Consider the following 15431-nt stretch of genomic DNA (forward strand, 5'->3'; position numbering starts at 1 on the left):
GAATGGCATTACTTGGAATAATGCAAGTCCTTGCTCTCCTCCTCCATTTCTCCTCAAAGGATTGGCTGATAGGGTTTCAAGAGAGCATATGGAGAGAGTCAGCCAGACCCTTTTCTTCTTTATCCACAGGCTGTTATACTGTAGGACATCAGCAGCAGCCTAGTCTGACTAGTTGTGGATAATTGAATAGGCATTGTCTGGGAGTGAAAACAGCATCATTAGGTCTTATCCTCCAGCCAGCAGAGCTCTCTTCTGGGATTGCCAACCTGCAGCTTCTAGCAGCAGGCCAGCACCTCCCTGCTCACGTTCTGGTCACTTTCCTGTGATTCAGGACACAGCTGCAGCCTTATTAAGCCTGCCATGCCCTATGACTTTTGCAATTCCAGTTTGGAATGGCAAGCCATGGAAAAAACTGTAGCAGCCTGATGAACTGTATTTGTCAGAAGCTGTGCTGTCCAGCAGAAAGGGACCTGGGTTTTTTTATTGGTAGGCAGCTGCATATGAGCCAGCAGTGTGCCCAGGTGGCCAAGAAGGCCAATGGCATCCTGGCCTGTATTAGAAACAGTGTGGCAAGCAGGACCAGGGAGGTGATCGTCCCCTGCACTCAGCATTGGTGAGGCCACATCTCCAATACTGGGTCCGGTTTTGGGCACCTCAATACAGGAAAGCCATTGAGGTGCTGGAGCGTGTCCAGAGAAGGGCAACAAAGCTGGGGAAGGGCTTTGAGAACAAGTCTTATGAGGAGCAGCTGAGGGAAGTGGGAATGTTTAGTCTGAAGAAAAGGAGGCTGAGGGGGACAGCTCATCATTGTACAACTACCTGAAGAGATTGTGAAGAGGTAGGTGCTGGTCTCTTCTCACAAGCAACTGGTGATAGAACAAGAGGGAATGGCCTCAAGCGCCACCAGGGGAGGTTTAGACTAGACATTAGGAAGAACTTTTTCACTGAAAGAGTTGTCAGACATTGGAACGTGCTGCCCAGGGAGGTGGTTGTGTCACCATCCCTGGATGTGTTTAAAAGTTGTGTAGATGTGGTGCTTGGGAATATGGCTTGGTGCTGGACTTGGTAGAGTAGGGTTAATGGTTGGACTGGATGATCTTAAAGGTCTTTTCCGACATTAGTTATTGATTCTATGATTTGTTCAGTTAGAGTGGGGTTGCATATTGATGGTTTCCTATACAGACTACCTGAGTTAGCAGTTGTCAGCATTATAAATATTTCACATGGGGACATGCTATCATCTCTCATCTCTTGAAAGGTACAAAACTCAGATTCTCCCCTCTCTGACTTTGTACAAGGAGTGGATGTTACCGTATTGTTTTCTTCTTTTTAATATTAACACATAAGGTACATGATCCATGGCTCACAAATGAATAGATTTGTTTTTATTTATTTTTTTTTTCTGCACTTAATGCAGTCACAGCAAATTTCCAGTAGTTGCACCACAGCCTGGACAAGATCCCAACACATGGCCATGCATCATTCATCACACTGACACATTCTGAATGGGCTACCACAGGCAGCCTACCCATCTATAGCTACTTTTGTGAGGAGGTGCTCTGTTTTCCTTGTACCAAGATAACAACTAACACAGCCAGGAAAATAATCTAATAATATAGTTTAGGGATGGTAGGCAGTGCCTGCTTTTGAGGTCATCTTAGTTTCACTTCACAACTTTCTTGACTTAGGTTTATTCAGGCTAATGCCACTTCTCCCTGCTGAGATTACAGTCCAGAGGCTATAATTTATCATTCTTCATTTCTCCATCTTATTCATAGCCATGCTAGATGCCCGGTCGATTGAAAAAGAGCTTCCTGGGAAAAATAAACATCCATGTATGTTCATACTCTTATCGATACCTACTCTCTGAAGAAAACCCAAAAAGTTAATTGAGCTAGCAGCAATATGAACATGGACAGTAGCTGCAGGGTCTTTGCACTGCTGGAGATCTTGCTGCCAATCCTTTTGTTCTGGATGTGCAAACAGACACAGAAGAAAAAGACAGCTCCTGTCCTTAGGAGCTTGCACTCAAGCTAGCAGGAAGAGTCCTATTCATGTTTCTGTTCCTTTCCCACAAGGTGGTTGAAACCTTCCCAGGGGCCTTGCTTGTGGGTGCTGTGGCAAGTGCCATGAGATTGGTACCTGTGTGTGATGACAGCCTGAGGGATGGTGGCAGGGAGACAAAGCCATATTGGTTCACAGCAAAGAGAGGAAGGTTATCAGGAGTAGCCAGCATGGATTCACCAAGGGGAAATAATGTTTGACTAACCTTCTATGGCGCTGTTTAGTCTAGAGAATAGAAGACTGAGAGGGGATCTTACTAATGTATATAAATATCTGAAGGGTGGGTGTCAGGAAGGAGGGGCCAATCTCTTTTCAGTCATGCCTGGTGATCGGTTGAGAGGCAATGGATGCAGATTAAAACACAGGATGTTCCACCTCAACATGAAGAAAAATGTCTTTACTGTGAGGCTTATGGAGCACTGGAACAGGCTGCCCAGAGAAGCTGTGGAGTCTCCTTCTCTGGAGACTTTCAAGACCTGGCTGGATGCCTTTCTGTGTGACCTGCCCTAGATGGTCCTGCTCTGGCAGGGGGTTTGTACTCAATGATCTTCAGAGGTCTCTTCTAACATTCTGTGGTTCTGTGATCCCTACGAGTGTCAGCTCAAGGTTGCACAAATGAGGTTTTTATTGGTTGTGCATAACCAGATGAGGAGCGAAAAATTCAGTTTGCCTAGAGCATCTACAGAGTGTGAAACCGGGGTGAAACCACAGGGTATCTCATTCCTGACTCAACTGCTCTGGCCTCAGCCCAGCAAGGCCATTTGATAGAGAAGAGAGCAGTGTGAATTCTCCCAAGTTCCACCTGACAGTCTAAAGATGCACACTTTGGCTCAGAAAGGAAGCTTAGTTATTACAGTGGTAATCACAGCATAAAACCCAGTCTAGAGCAAAACAGATATGTATTGATTGCAACCCCCAAGTTTCATGCTACAGCATAAAATGAAAGGAGATGGGAAGGTCTGTCAAATGTGCCAATCTAATTCTCCCTAGAGGGTGCTAGAAATTCTCATTGAGTCTTAGAGAATGTATCATAGCCTGGGAAGTTTAGAAGGGATAGAAAATACATAAAAGTGCTTGCATTCTCCGTGTAATTGAGATGGCATACATATAATGTATTTGTAAACATCTGTAGAACTCATTGCCATGGAAAGTTATTTAAAGATGAGAACTTGGCAAGACTCAAAGAGTTTGTGTTCCTGAGGATAATGTGAACAAATCTGGATATTCTTGTTATTCACAACAGAAATGTTGAAAAGGATGTTAAATTTCATGTTTTGAGGCTCAGTTACTAGAGATTGGTATGAGACCTAAACTGAAAGAGACAGATTATCTCACACTTCTGCTCACTCATGCATCTTCCTTCAGTGCATCCTGGTCTGCTTGTTGGCCTGAACTCTGTGAGCTAAGCAGTGAGCCCTCTGAAGGCATTGAGATTTAAGAAGGCCATATAGTTCACATGGGCAACTTCAATCATTACATCCCATGTTTGTTTGCTTCTCATTGCTGTTCAAGTCCAAAGCCTGGGTTCTGCACTTTGTGTTTCACAGGAGAAGCAAGTTTGTGCCCAAAGAAGATAACAAACAGAAAACTCTCAGTCATAGTAATCAGAAGTCAACACTGTAGGTACTAGGTAGTGAGTGGGAAGGGGTTTTTCTGGTTATCTAAAATATTTGGATTTTGCCCACATTTCTGCTGCACTCTTAAAACTTCAGTAAATAGTTGTGAAGAGAAGGCAGAGTGTTATTTTGTAGGTTTGTGTTGGGTTTATTTGTTTGGGTTTGGTGTTCTTTTTGTGGTATTACTGTGCCAGCTCTTCTCATATCACAGCCTTCTTCCCCTGTAACTGCCTTTGCCTGATCAGGAAATGTAAGATTTTTAAAGTACTTGTTCGACCCTGCATTTTAGGATATTGGAGGGCAATTAATATTTTTTAAACAAAGTCTAGTTTGCCTCCTATTTTTTCTCCCCTCCTTGCATCCTTAAAATAATCTGCTAAAAACATGGTCTCGTCCTCCACAGAGACCTCTTACTTTGCCTCTTACACATTCTCAGTTTGTTTTAGGATTTTTTTCTGAGTTGTCTTCTTCTCTTTTGGTCTAGTCTTCATCTTATACAACATTATCGGGGGAAAAAAAAAAAAAAAAAAGATACTGGCTCACAAAGAGCCTGGGAAACAAGCCAAGGTTTCAACTTTTTCAAAGCTTCTCCAGAAGGCATCTGAAGTTATTTCAACCTCTGTTTGCTTCCCACTTTGGCTCCACATTTTTTACTTTTTTAGAAGTCCCTTTCCTTTAGTGCATGGCCCCAGGCAGAAGCCCTCTTGTTCACCTATAATAAACTTAAGTCCTGAACGTGCTCTCTGCCTACACTTTGGAGGGCTTTGATGCCTTTCTTTTGTGCCCAGAGACACACAGACTGCACAGAAATCCCTCCTATGGTAATAGTACCTCATTTGGGTGCTGTGGTCTGTGATGCACAAAACATTCCTTTTCTTACAACTTTGATTACTCTCTCCTGTCCTGTGGCAGAGAGGGAGACCAAGGCCTCACAAGTATTTTGGCAGTTTTGGTGGACAGGCAAATACGGCTGCTGTGAGGAGGGAATTCACCCTGCTTCCTTCAGTGGGAGGGGAACACCCAGAATCTTCTGGTCGGTGCTTGGCTTCTTCACCTCTGGCAAGGTTTTCTGTGCTGTTGCTGGTAGATGTGGTAGTCAAGTTAGTGACCTTCCTGCCACCTAGAAATGCTTTCCCATTTTTTCTTCTTCCAGATGGGTACCACTTCTAGTTGGCCATGGTGTTAAGAGTCTTTTCCATGGTATTTTAAAGGCTGAACTTGTTTGTGTCCATGTGAAAACTGTCATCCACTTACAGAAGAGAAGCATTTTCCTCACTGCATGCTGTAATAATGCTGTCTGTGCAGTGCTGTACAGTGACTACATCTGCCCTCAAGGCTAGTGATTCTCAATGGGATGTTCCTGTTTAGTAGGGACATTCAGGAATAACTAGCTTCTTTCTCTTCCCTCCTTCCATGAGCCAGTCTTGAAGGATCCCAGAAAGCTGGAGGTGGGAGTGAAAACGTAGCACCTCAGAACATGAGAATTCAAAATTCTCCATAATTAATGATGACAGGAAAAGGAATTGCCATGCACAACCATAAGTACTATCTCAGCAGCAGGTTAATAAACTTAATCAAATTATTCATCGTTCCCACCAGTGCAAACCCATCAAAATCAAGCGACTTTTCTCTCATAACTAGGACAAAAAGAGGAAAAGTCTGCTGCCTACCCAGCCTAGCGTGGTAGATGCTGTCTGTCTTGCCCTCCTTCCCTACCAGCCTTCCTTGTGCTCCAAACCTGCATTCGACTACTCTTGTATCCTACTTACAAGTAGTCAACTACTGCAAAACAAATTGTCTGGAGAGAATGTTGCCGAGTGCAAGACACTGGTGGTGTGTGTTATTGTGTCTCCCCCTAGTGATCTGAACTCACGAGTCCGCTTTGGGTCTCTTGTGCTTGGAGCTACTCGTTTAGTGACAGAGCTCTGGGTTCACAAGGGCAAAGGGATATTTCAGGTCTGAGTCCCATTTCCCCTGCCATCTGGATGTCATATTCCCCATTGTCAGCTCCATGTTTACAGCTGTAGTTCATATCTGAAAATGTGAATTTGCTTGTAAAGATACAGAGAGGTTGAGTGTGAATTAAAGAGAGAAAAATTCACAGCATTTTAAATGTAATACTTTCAATTCAAACATCCTTAAGAAAACTATCCTTTAGAAGAAAATGGAGAGGCTGCTTTTTTTTCCCCTTGTAGCTGTAATCTATAAGTACTTTCACTTTAGGCAAGCATATTTCTCACACTCTTTTCGCAGCAGGAGAGGGAGACACTAATAAAAAGAGAAAGTTAAGGTAGCAGCTTATAGCTCTTCCTTGCATATTTTTTTTTCTCTTTTTTTTTGTCCTTCGTTTAAAGGCTTCACCATGTTTGTTACTGTGCTGTTATGTGGCTTCAACTCATCTCAGTGGCTTCACTGTCTTCAATGCATGACATATTCAGCATTGGAGCCAAAGCTACTGTCTCCCCTCATCTAAGGACCCCAGTGAGCATGGATGACAACATCTACTGCAGCACACGGGTCCTGCCAGGATAGTCATGTCTGTAGGGAGTCTCCCATACAGCCTCAAAGCCCCTTCTAGCTTCTCCCACACAATCATCTATCTCTTGTCTGTTTCCACCCCTATGCCAATCCCACTGATGAAGCCATTTGATTTATATGTCCCAGCTTTAGTGGTAGCTGGAAAATAGTGTGTGAGAGAGATAACAGGGGTGCAGAGAGAAGCAGATTATTTCCAAGAGTCTCCTGTACAGAGATAGACCTAGGACAAAGAAAAAGCCAGCACTGGGATGAGACATCTCAGACCTTCTTGCCATGACCACAGCAAGGTGAGGTGTTGTTCAGCCTCCTGCAGTTCGGAGCTTTCCTCACAGGTCTGAAAACAGTTGTAGTGGAAATGGGAGTCTCCCAGCCGAAGGCAGTGAGTTATTTTGGCAATGCAAGGCTGCAACAGGCCCTGGTGTTGTGAGTATTGTTGCTATTTTCCTTCCTCAGCCTCCTTTCCGAGCATTTCAGAAGTGTATCTTCAGAATGTCACTCCCTCTCCTGTCTGAGGAAAACATGAGAGACTGAAAACATGATTCAGGGATGTTCAAAAGTGTTACTCTTATTTCTTCTTCAGTTACTCATTCTTTCTGAACAGCACCTGGAAATTATAACTCTCTTGTGTACTCTCTGTTTTTTCATGTACTTGCTAAACAAATCATCCTTTCTTATAAACTCAGAATCAGTGCCCACCACAGCATCACTGCAGCACAGGAGCAAAGGAGGCAGCAGCAGGGAGGCTAGGAAGGGATGGTGAATGCAAAGCCCAGCCAGGGAAGCAAGAGCTGCTGTCTAATGCTGGCTTTTTAAGTTCATGCCCAGTTTGGGGTGACTTGAGCCATCTGAAGGATCACAGAATGGTTTAGGTTAGATGTTGACCTTTAAAGATCATCTAGTCCAACCCAATGATATCTCCTGGAGCCTGGCTGGGGCTCTGGAGGCTTTTCAGGTAAAACAAGCCTGGCTTTGGGAAGTCATCTTGGGCTTGTGTGTGAGCTCAGGAGTAGGTCAGGGTGTAAGTGGGGTAGCAGAGCTGTCTCCATACCAAAGCCTTCGGCTCTGTGGGGACAACATAGGGCTGTCACTGCTACAGCACAGCATGGTAAAGCTAGGTCTGAAGTAGCCTTTAAATCCTGCCTTGGTTGTCTATTACAGCAATATTCAACTAGCAGCTCTGGATGTAGCAGGTGCCCACCATGGCTGGGCCCTGTGTGCCATGACAGCCCTAAACATGCCAGACATGGTACTCAGACTCCTAACAAATTGCCCTTCAGCTCCTCTTGCTGCTAAAGCCTGGCAAGGAAATGTCTTTTTGTTTTTGTTATTTGTTTGGTTTTTTTTTCAATTACAATTAACTGCCATGGAGAGGAGTGTATAGGCAGAGCAGGATTACTGTCATCTTGGCTTTTTCAGCCCCAGCTCCCCAGGACAGGATGAGCACATCCTACCAAAAGATCAGTACAAGATGCAAGCAAAAGAAGTGTAATGCATTTCAGTTGACATTGTATTGACTGCAGGCTGTGGCAGATTGGAATGGTCATGGAGTGAGGACAGGACCATATCCATGGAAGACTTTACTGGGCAGCTCATAGAACCCACACCTTGTCCCAGCTTGTGTCCAGGAAGGGCACCAGTGGGAGATTAGCCAGCTGCAGTCTGGGATAGGTAGAGGGAAGAGCAATGCTGCCTCTTAGAGGGTCTCTAGGCTTCTTGTCAGGGTGCCTGTGTGTCCCTGCCCTGTTACATTTGCCTGGCAGAGAACTGCTGGCAGGGTCATCGTGGTACAGGTACTGTAACAGTCAGCATATGGCATTACCACCATCCTTACCTGCTGTGTAGCTTGTAGATCTGTAGAAGCCACATGAGTGTGCAGGTACATACTGCTGTATGCATTATATGTAAATATTTTACTATGTGTCAATTTGTATGTTCACTGTGCTGCTGTCTGCGCGTGCAGCCTTATACACCAACCTCAAGGGCTTGCATTTCCTTAGTGTTAGAATTATGATATATAGCAGTAAAATAGTATCCTGAGCCATACTGTAGCTCCCATCCTTTGACAGTGGGTCATGGATCTGTACAGCTGTCCAAAGCCTATCTGTACAGCCTAAACTACAGCTGCATGAAGGGGACAGAGAATAAGTATTTTTAGTGTCAATCTTGATAAGAGACAAAATTTCAGAAATACCCTGAACTGCAAAAGCTCAAATCAGGCTCCAAGCCTTGCAACTCCAGCCTCTCTATGACATGCTTACTTGTATCTACTGCATTTATCTCTGCTGTACTTGGGCATCTTCCAAGCAAATAAATAATTGGTTCCTGCTTCTGTCTCCCTTTCTGCCCAAGGGACTTTAAGTTAATTTGTGCTGACTGTTCGTCTTTGGGTAGAGGCTGCTATTGCAAAAGGAAGTCAGGGCATATATAGATAGATGGCCCTTGCACTGTGAAATTTTAAGTGCCCCTATTTCCTGTGGGAAGATCTACAACCACTTGACTGCTGTGTGGAGGATTCCTTGTAGCTTGTGGGAGCTTTCCAGGGGATGACACAGGTGGACATGGGAAGCCCACATTCCCTAGATGTTCCTTCATCAAGCCCAAGATTAGAAGCCTGGAGCTGCATGTACCATAACTTGGGTGAAATACCAGTATGTCAAGAGGCAAGTCACTCCATGTGAGAGGCCAGCTTGTGCCTCAGGAAATGCCAGGTTGGGTCTGGAGTGCACAGACCTGTAAGGGACTTGTGGACAAAGAAAAGTCACATTTGCCATGCAGCATCTCCTATGTGAGACCCAGGGAAGATGAGGGAAGGAGACTGTTAACTCAAAGAGACAAAAGTAATTAGAGGAATAAAATAATAGATTAATGGGCAGCCAGTGTCAGGGGAACTTATTAATTATCAGTAGAGGATTTCCTTCAATATGCAGGCTGGCCGAGGGCATGCAAGATAACAACCAAAACTCCAGTCCCATTTAAAGAAGCTGCTAGGGAATTAGTGGTGCTGGGTGTCTGGAGAATGATAGCAGAGGTTGAGTTAAATGTTTCCTTTGAATCTCCTGTTATGTGTGGCTGAGGTAACGACTAGGGAGGAGGGGGATCTGGGAAAAGCTAGATTGTATCTAACCCATGTTAATAATGGCTCAATAAAAAAGCTCTGATAAGAACACATTAAAGTTGCACAGTTAAGCCTCAAAAGCCAGGTAAGGTGAGATTTAAGGTTACAAATGCAACCTTAACTCTTCTCCTGCTGCGCGTACCTTAGCAGGCAGCTTCTAATTAAGGGGCATCAGGCTATTTCTTGAGTAATGCATTATAGCATTGGTTTATGGACTCTTCAGCTTTGGACAGGTGCACGCAGTGTCTGTAATATTGTGGGTTTGTCTGTTGTGTGCCTTGTGAAACATAGAGTCCATTTTAATTCTGGCACTAAGAATACTACATTAGTTGTACTTGAACCAATCACTGTGGTTTAGGCACAGGGTCCATTTAGACTGTTTAGATACAGGGCAACCCACCATCTGTTCTCTCAGGTCACTCTTTCATGTGTCAGAAAGCAGTAGGTAGGGATGGAAGATGTTGACATTAGCTGCAACTAGTGTTGAATATGGGGTTTTCCTTTCTAAGGACTGATTTTTAACTCCTTTAGCTCTACATACTGTGTTTTTTGCCTGGTTTCCTTACTGCAGCATTCAGACTGTTCAGAGAGTGAGATCTGGTTCTGTCCCATCAGACTGTGCCACAAAATATGCCTTTCTTCTGTCACCCAGGAGGTGACTGTTCATATATCCACTTATTTTCTTTTTAGCACTCCTACATTTACAGCTTTCAGTCTCATTGCATGTACAATGGTTGTTACATAATGGGAGAGATAATGTAAAGGGCAAATCTGTTCTTGGGGAACATTGCAGAAGTGAACAGATTCAGTGGGTTTAAACCACACATCGTAGATCTAATGTCCTTCCTTGATCGTATTGCTGAGTTAGTCTGCCCATTGAACACAAAGTCCTTTGAGGGGAAGCCATCCCTTCTGCTGTGTAAGTCCTTGAGTAAAAACCTCTGTCCTTCCCTGCATACCCTTGCTGCAGTAGTCTTAGATTTCTCCCAGGCCTTTGTGTGTCTGGCAAGCATGACCTGCAGCTCCCCCCCTGCTATCCCATGGCTCATTCATGCAGCTATGTGGACAGGCTTGCTTTGGTTGCAGTTGAAGCGAGTCACAGAATGGGTTGGGTTGGAAGGCACCTTAAAGATCATCTAGTTCCAACCCCCGTGCATGGACAGGGACACATCCCACTGGACCAGGTTGCTCCAAGCCCCATCCAGCCTGGCCTTGAACACTTTCAGGGGTGGGGCATCCACAACTCCTCTGGGCAACCTATGCCAGTGTATTCAGCACTGTTGGACTGTGAGTATCATCAAATCTGTTGGGCATCATGGGAGTTGGGGTGCAGATTTGCATGTGTGTTCGAGAGTATCTGAAGCAGTCTGGATGCCCTGAGCTGTACTTTTTGCATTGTGGATCACTATCCAAAGAATGGGTAGCAGGAACTGAAGAAATGAGTAGCAGGAAAACTATGACAGCAGTTTTAGCAGCAGCCAGAGATCTGTATTTACTTTTTTTAAATTTCTCAATGTGTAGTCAGTTGTCCATAGCAAGAAAGAATTGTGTTGTGAGAGCTGTCTCTTAGACGCAGTTGCAGGCTGGTCAGCATGGAGCAGAATCTCATCAAGAGGCTTAAGTGTGAAAAGGAAAGGTCACATAACCCCAGGTGGCCCTGCAGGAGACAGGCACCAGCAGACCACAGGGGAACAGAGCTTATGTGCAAGGTAAGAGAGAACAACTGAGAGGAGGAAAGGTAGAGATTTTAATAGAAAACCGCCAGTGTGGTGAAATATACTGATTAATTTCCACAGACCTGCATGGATATGAACTGAGCTAAAAATTTCCTCACTTGGAGACTTTGGGGATCACTGAGCAGAGTTTGTTTAAAAGAAATGAGCTTCATCTGAGAGGTTTTGCAACTTGTGCTAATGAGAGTCTGTCTGTCAAACTTAAGTGGCATCAAGTGGCTCAGAACAAGGGCTCTTGGGCGTTAAATGGTTCCTACCAAATACCAAGCCCATTACCATGATTGGCTGTTATAGCCCTCTAAACGGCAAAAGTGATTAAATTGGTCGTTATGAAACACTAAAGATGCATAATTACAAAAAATAAGACTTGAGTAAGAGGAAATTTCATCTCACTCATTGCTTGGTATCTCCAGGAAGAATCAATGTAGCAATGTTTTAAAAGCAGGCAAGGGTTACCCCTTGTCTGGTTTTCTCCTGACCGTCTGGGAATCACAAATGTGTTTGGAAGTGAGGGTATTTCTACAGTCTCTAGGCTGACACATGGATTGTAGACCAAATGTCCCAAGTCCCCCTGTCTGGATAACACTGATTTTCCCTTGCTGGGGAGTCTTTGACTCCCTCCTGTCTCGCATTTGGTCTTGTACTCAGAGGGAAGTAGTCTGTTCCTGGGGATGAGCCGTGGGATACATCTAACCCATCCAGCTGTGTGAAGCAATGAGCTGTGAACACATTGGGTCCTGTCAATAGGGAGAGCACAGCCAGCTCTACTGAAGCCACAGCAGAGCAGCTTATGGCAGTGTGGGTGGGGAAGGGAGGTTTTGTTGGGCAGGGAAGTCTCCAGTAAATTGGTGAGGGTTAAAGCAGCAACACATTGGCATATTTAGAAAACTGAAGGGTCAGAACTAAGTACGGAAGGTTTTTCAGCTGGAAACTGCTGTGGGAGGTCTATGCTAAGGAAAATCAGCTCTGCCTGTCTCTCCCTCCTGTTCACTAGGTGAGGTCCAGCGCATTATTTCCTTGCTCCTCCTGGCACATCAGGCACTCCTACCTTATCTGGGAGGAACAGATTTAAGTCCTTGGAGTGTCAAGCTCAGGTAATGCCACAGGTGTGGGAACAGGTACATTTTCTCCTTCTAGGAAACCCTCAGCATTTCCAGAGGGCTGTTCTCTTTGCTGTGAAGAAGGGCTTTCTAGGAGGTAGTTTAACAAAGGTCAGCTGCAGAACTGAAGCGTTAGGTCTTCTGTCAGTGGTTTTTGGTCACACTGTGTACAAGAGGGTAGGGGCCACTCAGTATCTACAGGTGGGCAAGAGGATTGACTGAAGAGTTGCAGGGCTGTTACACATCTTGAAGCTTAGGGTGATGTAGGGATGTTGGAGGAAAGGGTTGTGAACTTCTGTCCATGAAAAACAGGAAGTCTTTTGCCTTGATAACAACTCACTTCCCTGTTGTTGGGCAACTCTGAGGATGAGACCTGTGCTTTGCACCCTTCCTGCTCACCCAGCCCAGCTTTCCAGTTGGGCCAATACCCCTCACTGCTGCTTTGGAGCACCCTTCAGATGTTGTTCTCCCATTAAAAACCTGGAGTAGCACCTGGCACAGAGCAGAATGCATGGTGGTTCTTCGGCACAGCTACGTCAACCCAGACTTCCTGAAGCTCTAATGTTCCCAGCTTGCACAGACCTTCAGCAGAAATAGACTTTTTATTTATTCATTTTACTTTCTTTTTAGTTCTCTCCCTCTTTGGTGCCACCTCAGCCCTAGAACAGTTTTATAACCTCCTTAGAAAGAGTAATAGTTGTGCTGAGTTATGCACAGCCTCTGGGGCCCTCTGTTCTTCTTGGGTTGCTGCATTTCTCTCTAGTTGAGCACTAACTGAGTCATTGAGCCCAAGTCCTTGTTTCTCTTGTTGAAACTAAGTGGTCACAGGGGATATGCTGGTATTGACGTTCTATTATTCCTTTATCTGATATGTCATGTACTAGCAGATCCTATGCAAAACTTCACTGACCATTCATCTTCCTCATCTATCTGTCTGTCTCTACTCCCCTTCCTTCCTCGTGTGACAGCGGATGTTGGGTATCTTTCAGGAACTTGATTTGTTTGTAAATGAAATGCCTTTTAAAAAGGATCAGGCATTGCTTGGTATCAAGAGTATGTCATTGACAATATTAGTCACTTTTAAGAAAATATTCCGTGTGTGTGTCATTTATGGCATTATTCATATCCCAGAAGACAAGTAATATCATCTGCATATGTACTCGAGAGCGTGTGAGTGTGAGCCATCTAGTCAGCTGATTTGCCAAATAAAATTGTATTTTCCCCAGTACTCCTGTGGCTGCTGTAGTAAAAATAAAATGTGCCATGTCTTAAATGGCAAGCCAAGTACCTCTGCCTTTTGAAGGGACTGCACTCTTCACAGAGATAAAGTTGTAATACACCTCTTGGCACCTACCCATGCCTCCAAATCTGGGCTATTCAGCCAAACTGGATCTGTCTGAAAAACTAGTTGTGTTAATTTAAACTGAGTTAGAAGCTTCCTGAAAAGTTTCAGACCACTCTTGAGGTGTTGAACCAGAGGACAGCTTGTGAAAACGGATTGATTTCATTCCTTAGATGTTTTTCTACTTTTTTTTTTTTCATGGCTTCTTGTACTTTTCACATAGTTGTTGGCTTAAATCCCCAGCTGTACTGGAAAAGATTATTCTCTCAGTGTTTTTCATGAGTTCTGCTTATGGGGATGCAGAATTATTTCATTATTGCAGCTCTTTTCCAGAAAACACTGACTACTATAAAGTTCTTTGCCCACACAATAGCTTGTAGGCATTTAAAAAATGTCCACATTTAAAATTATTCCAAAAAGATGAATGAATTTGTCTAAGACTTCCCATATTAATAGCCTAGCTTATGCTAAAATATAATAGTCATGGTTGTCATTGTCTGTGGACTTGGTACTACAGGGGTGTGTTGCAGGACCCAGATCACTGAAGGATTAAGCCTTCTCACTTGCATCATTTCTCTGAAGAAAAAAATAAAAATCAGTCCAGATGCCTCAAAGTCCTTAATTTGTGTTTAGGGAACAGTTTTCAGTCAAGTATATATTACAGAGCTTGGAGGAGAGAATGAGTCAAAAACTGAGCTGGGTTTCACATGTGGTGCCTTTTCCTAACAATTTATTGTCTTCTAATTTGGTTTTTAAGCCCTTACTGCATTTTAATCAGTTGGTATTGGCAAGGATGACTTTGATGACAAAAAGTGAGGTTGAGGTGGGAAGGGAATAATTTATGTAATCCAAGTTGATTTCATATAGTTTGGAGATGCCTCAAGACTTCCTGAAAGTTTACAGCCTTCAGGGCCAGAATGTCAGTGTCTGGAAATCGTATGGGGAATTGTAGCTGAACAGGGAGATTGCATGCTACCAGCCTCAAAATGAATATACTAGTGGCAAGCATTGCCCTGTGACTGTGCTCTTACTTGTTCTGCTGATCTTTGTCATATAATTCATTGTACCTGTATGTTGTCTCTCCCTTTGCCAATTTTTTTGTTGTTGTTGTTTTTTGTTTTCTCTAGCATTTATACAGTGTCAATAAATCTAGGAGGGAATGTTGCAAATTCTGTTTTCCCTCTCAAACCCTAGCTTGGAAATTAGAATCCAAGGTTGTGAACAGAATCCGCTTGGAGCCATCTTCATATTGCTATGGCACATGATGTGCGTCATCTTTAAGATGCTGGAAATAGGTTCCCAAGGAGACAGCTTCATTCATGAGAGCTGTCCAAAAAAATATAGAAGTACTGTCAAAATATCAGTGTTAGCAAAGGCTACTCATTTAGCTGGCTGACCTACAAACTCAAATACTACCTCTTATTTACTAGACATCAACCTAGTAGAGGTGAGGATGTGCCAAATAACCATGTACCAAAGCAATCCTTCTATTACTTGACTGCGCTTTTTGTGACTGTTTGTAACGTAGGCTCTTTCCTCTCCAGAATTCCACAGATCTGGAAAAGAAAATGGAGTGAGGTACCCTTGTCAATAGCTCTTCCATCAAAGCCTGCCTAATTTATATGCAGGCAATAACTAAATGATGCCTGTGGGGAAAGGCAGCAGAGACAGGGCTGGTTGAGCAATTTTAAGCAATCCGTTCCCATATGCATTTTTCAGTGTTCTGAAGGCCATTTAAAAAGGCAACTTTACTCAAAGTTCCTGGACTTGCAAAAGTGTGAAAGAGCAGGGTTATTAAAACCATGCAGCCCCTTGAAAGCATCTGGAAGAGAGTGCAGATGCACTGAGGTTTTGCGCAGGAAGATAAGAGCATTGGCTGTCTCAAGATGCTGGTCCCTAGAGTGGTATGACAGTCTCCAAAGT

General features: G+C 43.9%; 1 protein-coding gene across 5 annotated transcripts in view; it reads left to right on the top strand.

The window, feature by feature from the left end:
* Positions 1 to 15431, top strand: part of LSAMP (limbic system-associated membrane protein) — a 1070131-nt gene that overhangs the window by 956024 nt on the left and 98676 nt on the right. For 3 of the 5 annotated variants that reach the window (XM_009998230.1, XM_009998226.1, XM_009998228.1), the window contains one exon: positions 12445 to 12450. The exons of the other annotated variants lie outside the window; for them this stretch is intronic. In XM_009998230.1, the coding sequence (XP_009996532.1) occupies positions 12445 to 12450 (6 nt within the window). The remainder of the gene's footprint in view (positions 1 to 12444; positions 12451 to 15431) is intronic. 5 annotated transcript variants of the gene reach the window in all.

The sequence above is a fragment of the Chaetura pelagica genome, unplaced genomic scaffold (assembly GCF_000747805.2).
Source record: "Chaetura pelagica isolate M959 unplaced genomic scaffold, ChaPel_1.0 scaffold65, whole genome shotgun sequence".
NCBI classification, from domain to species: Eukaryota; Metazoa; Chordata; class Aves; order Apodiformes; family Apodidae; genus Chaetura; species Chaetura pelagica.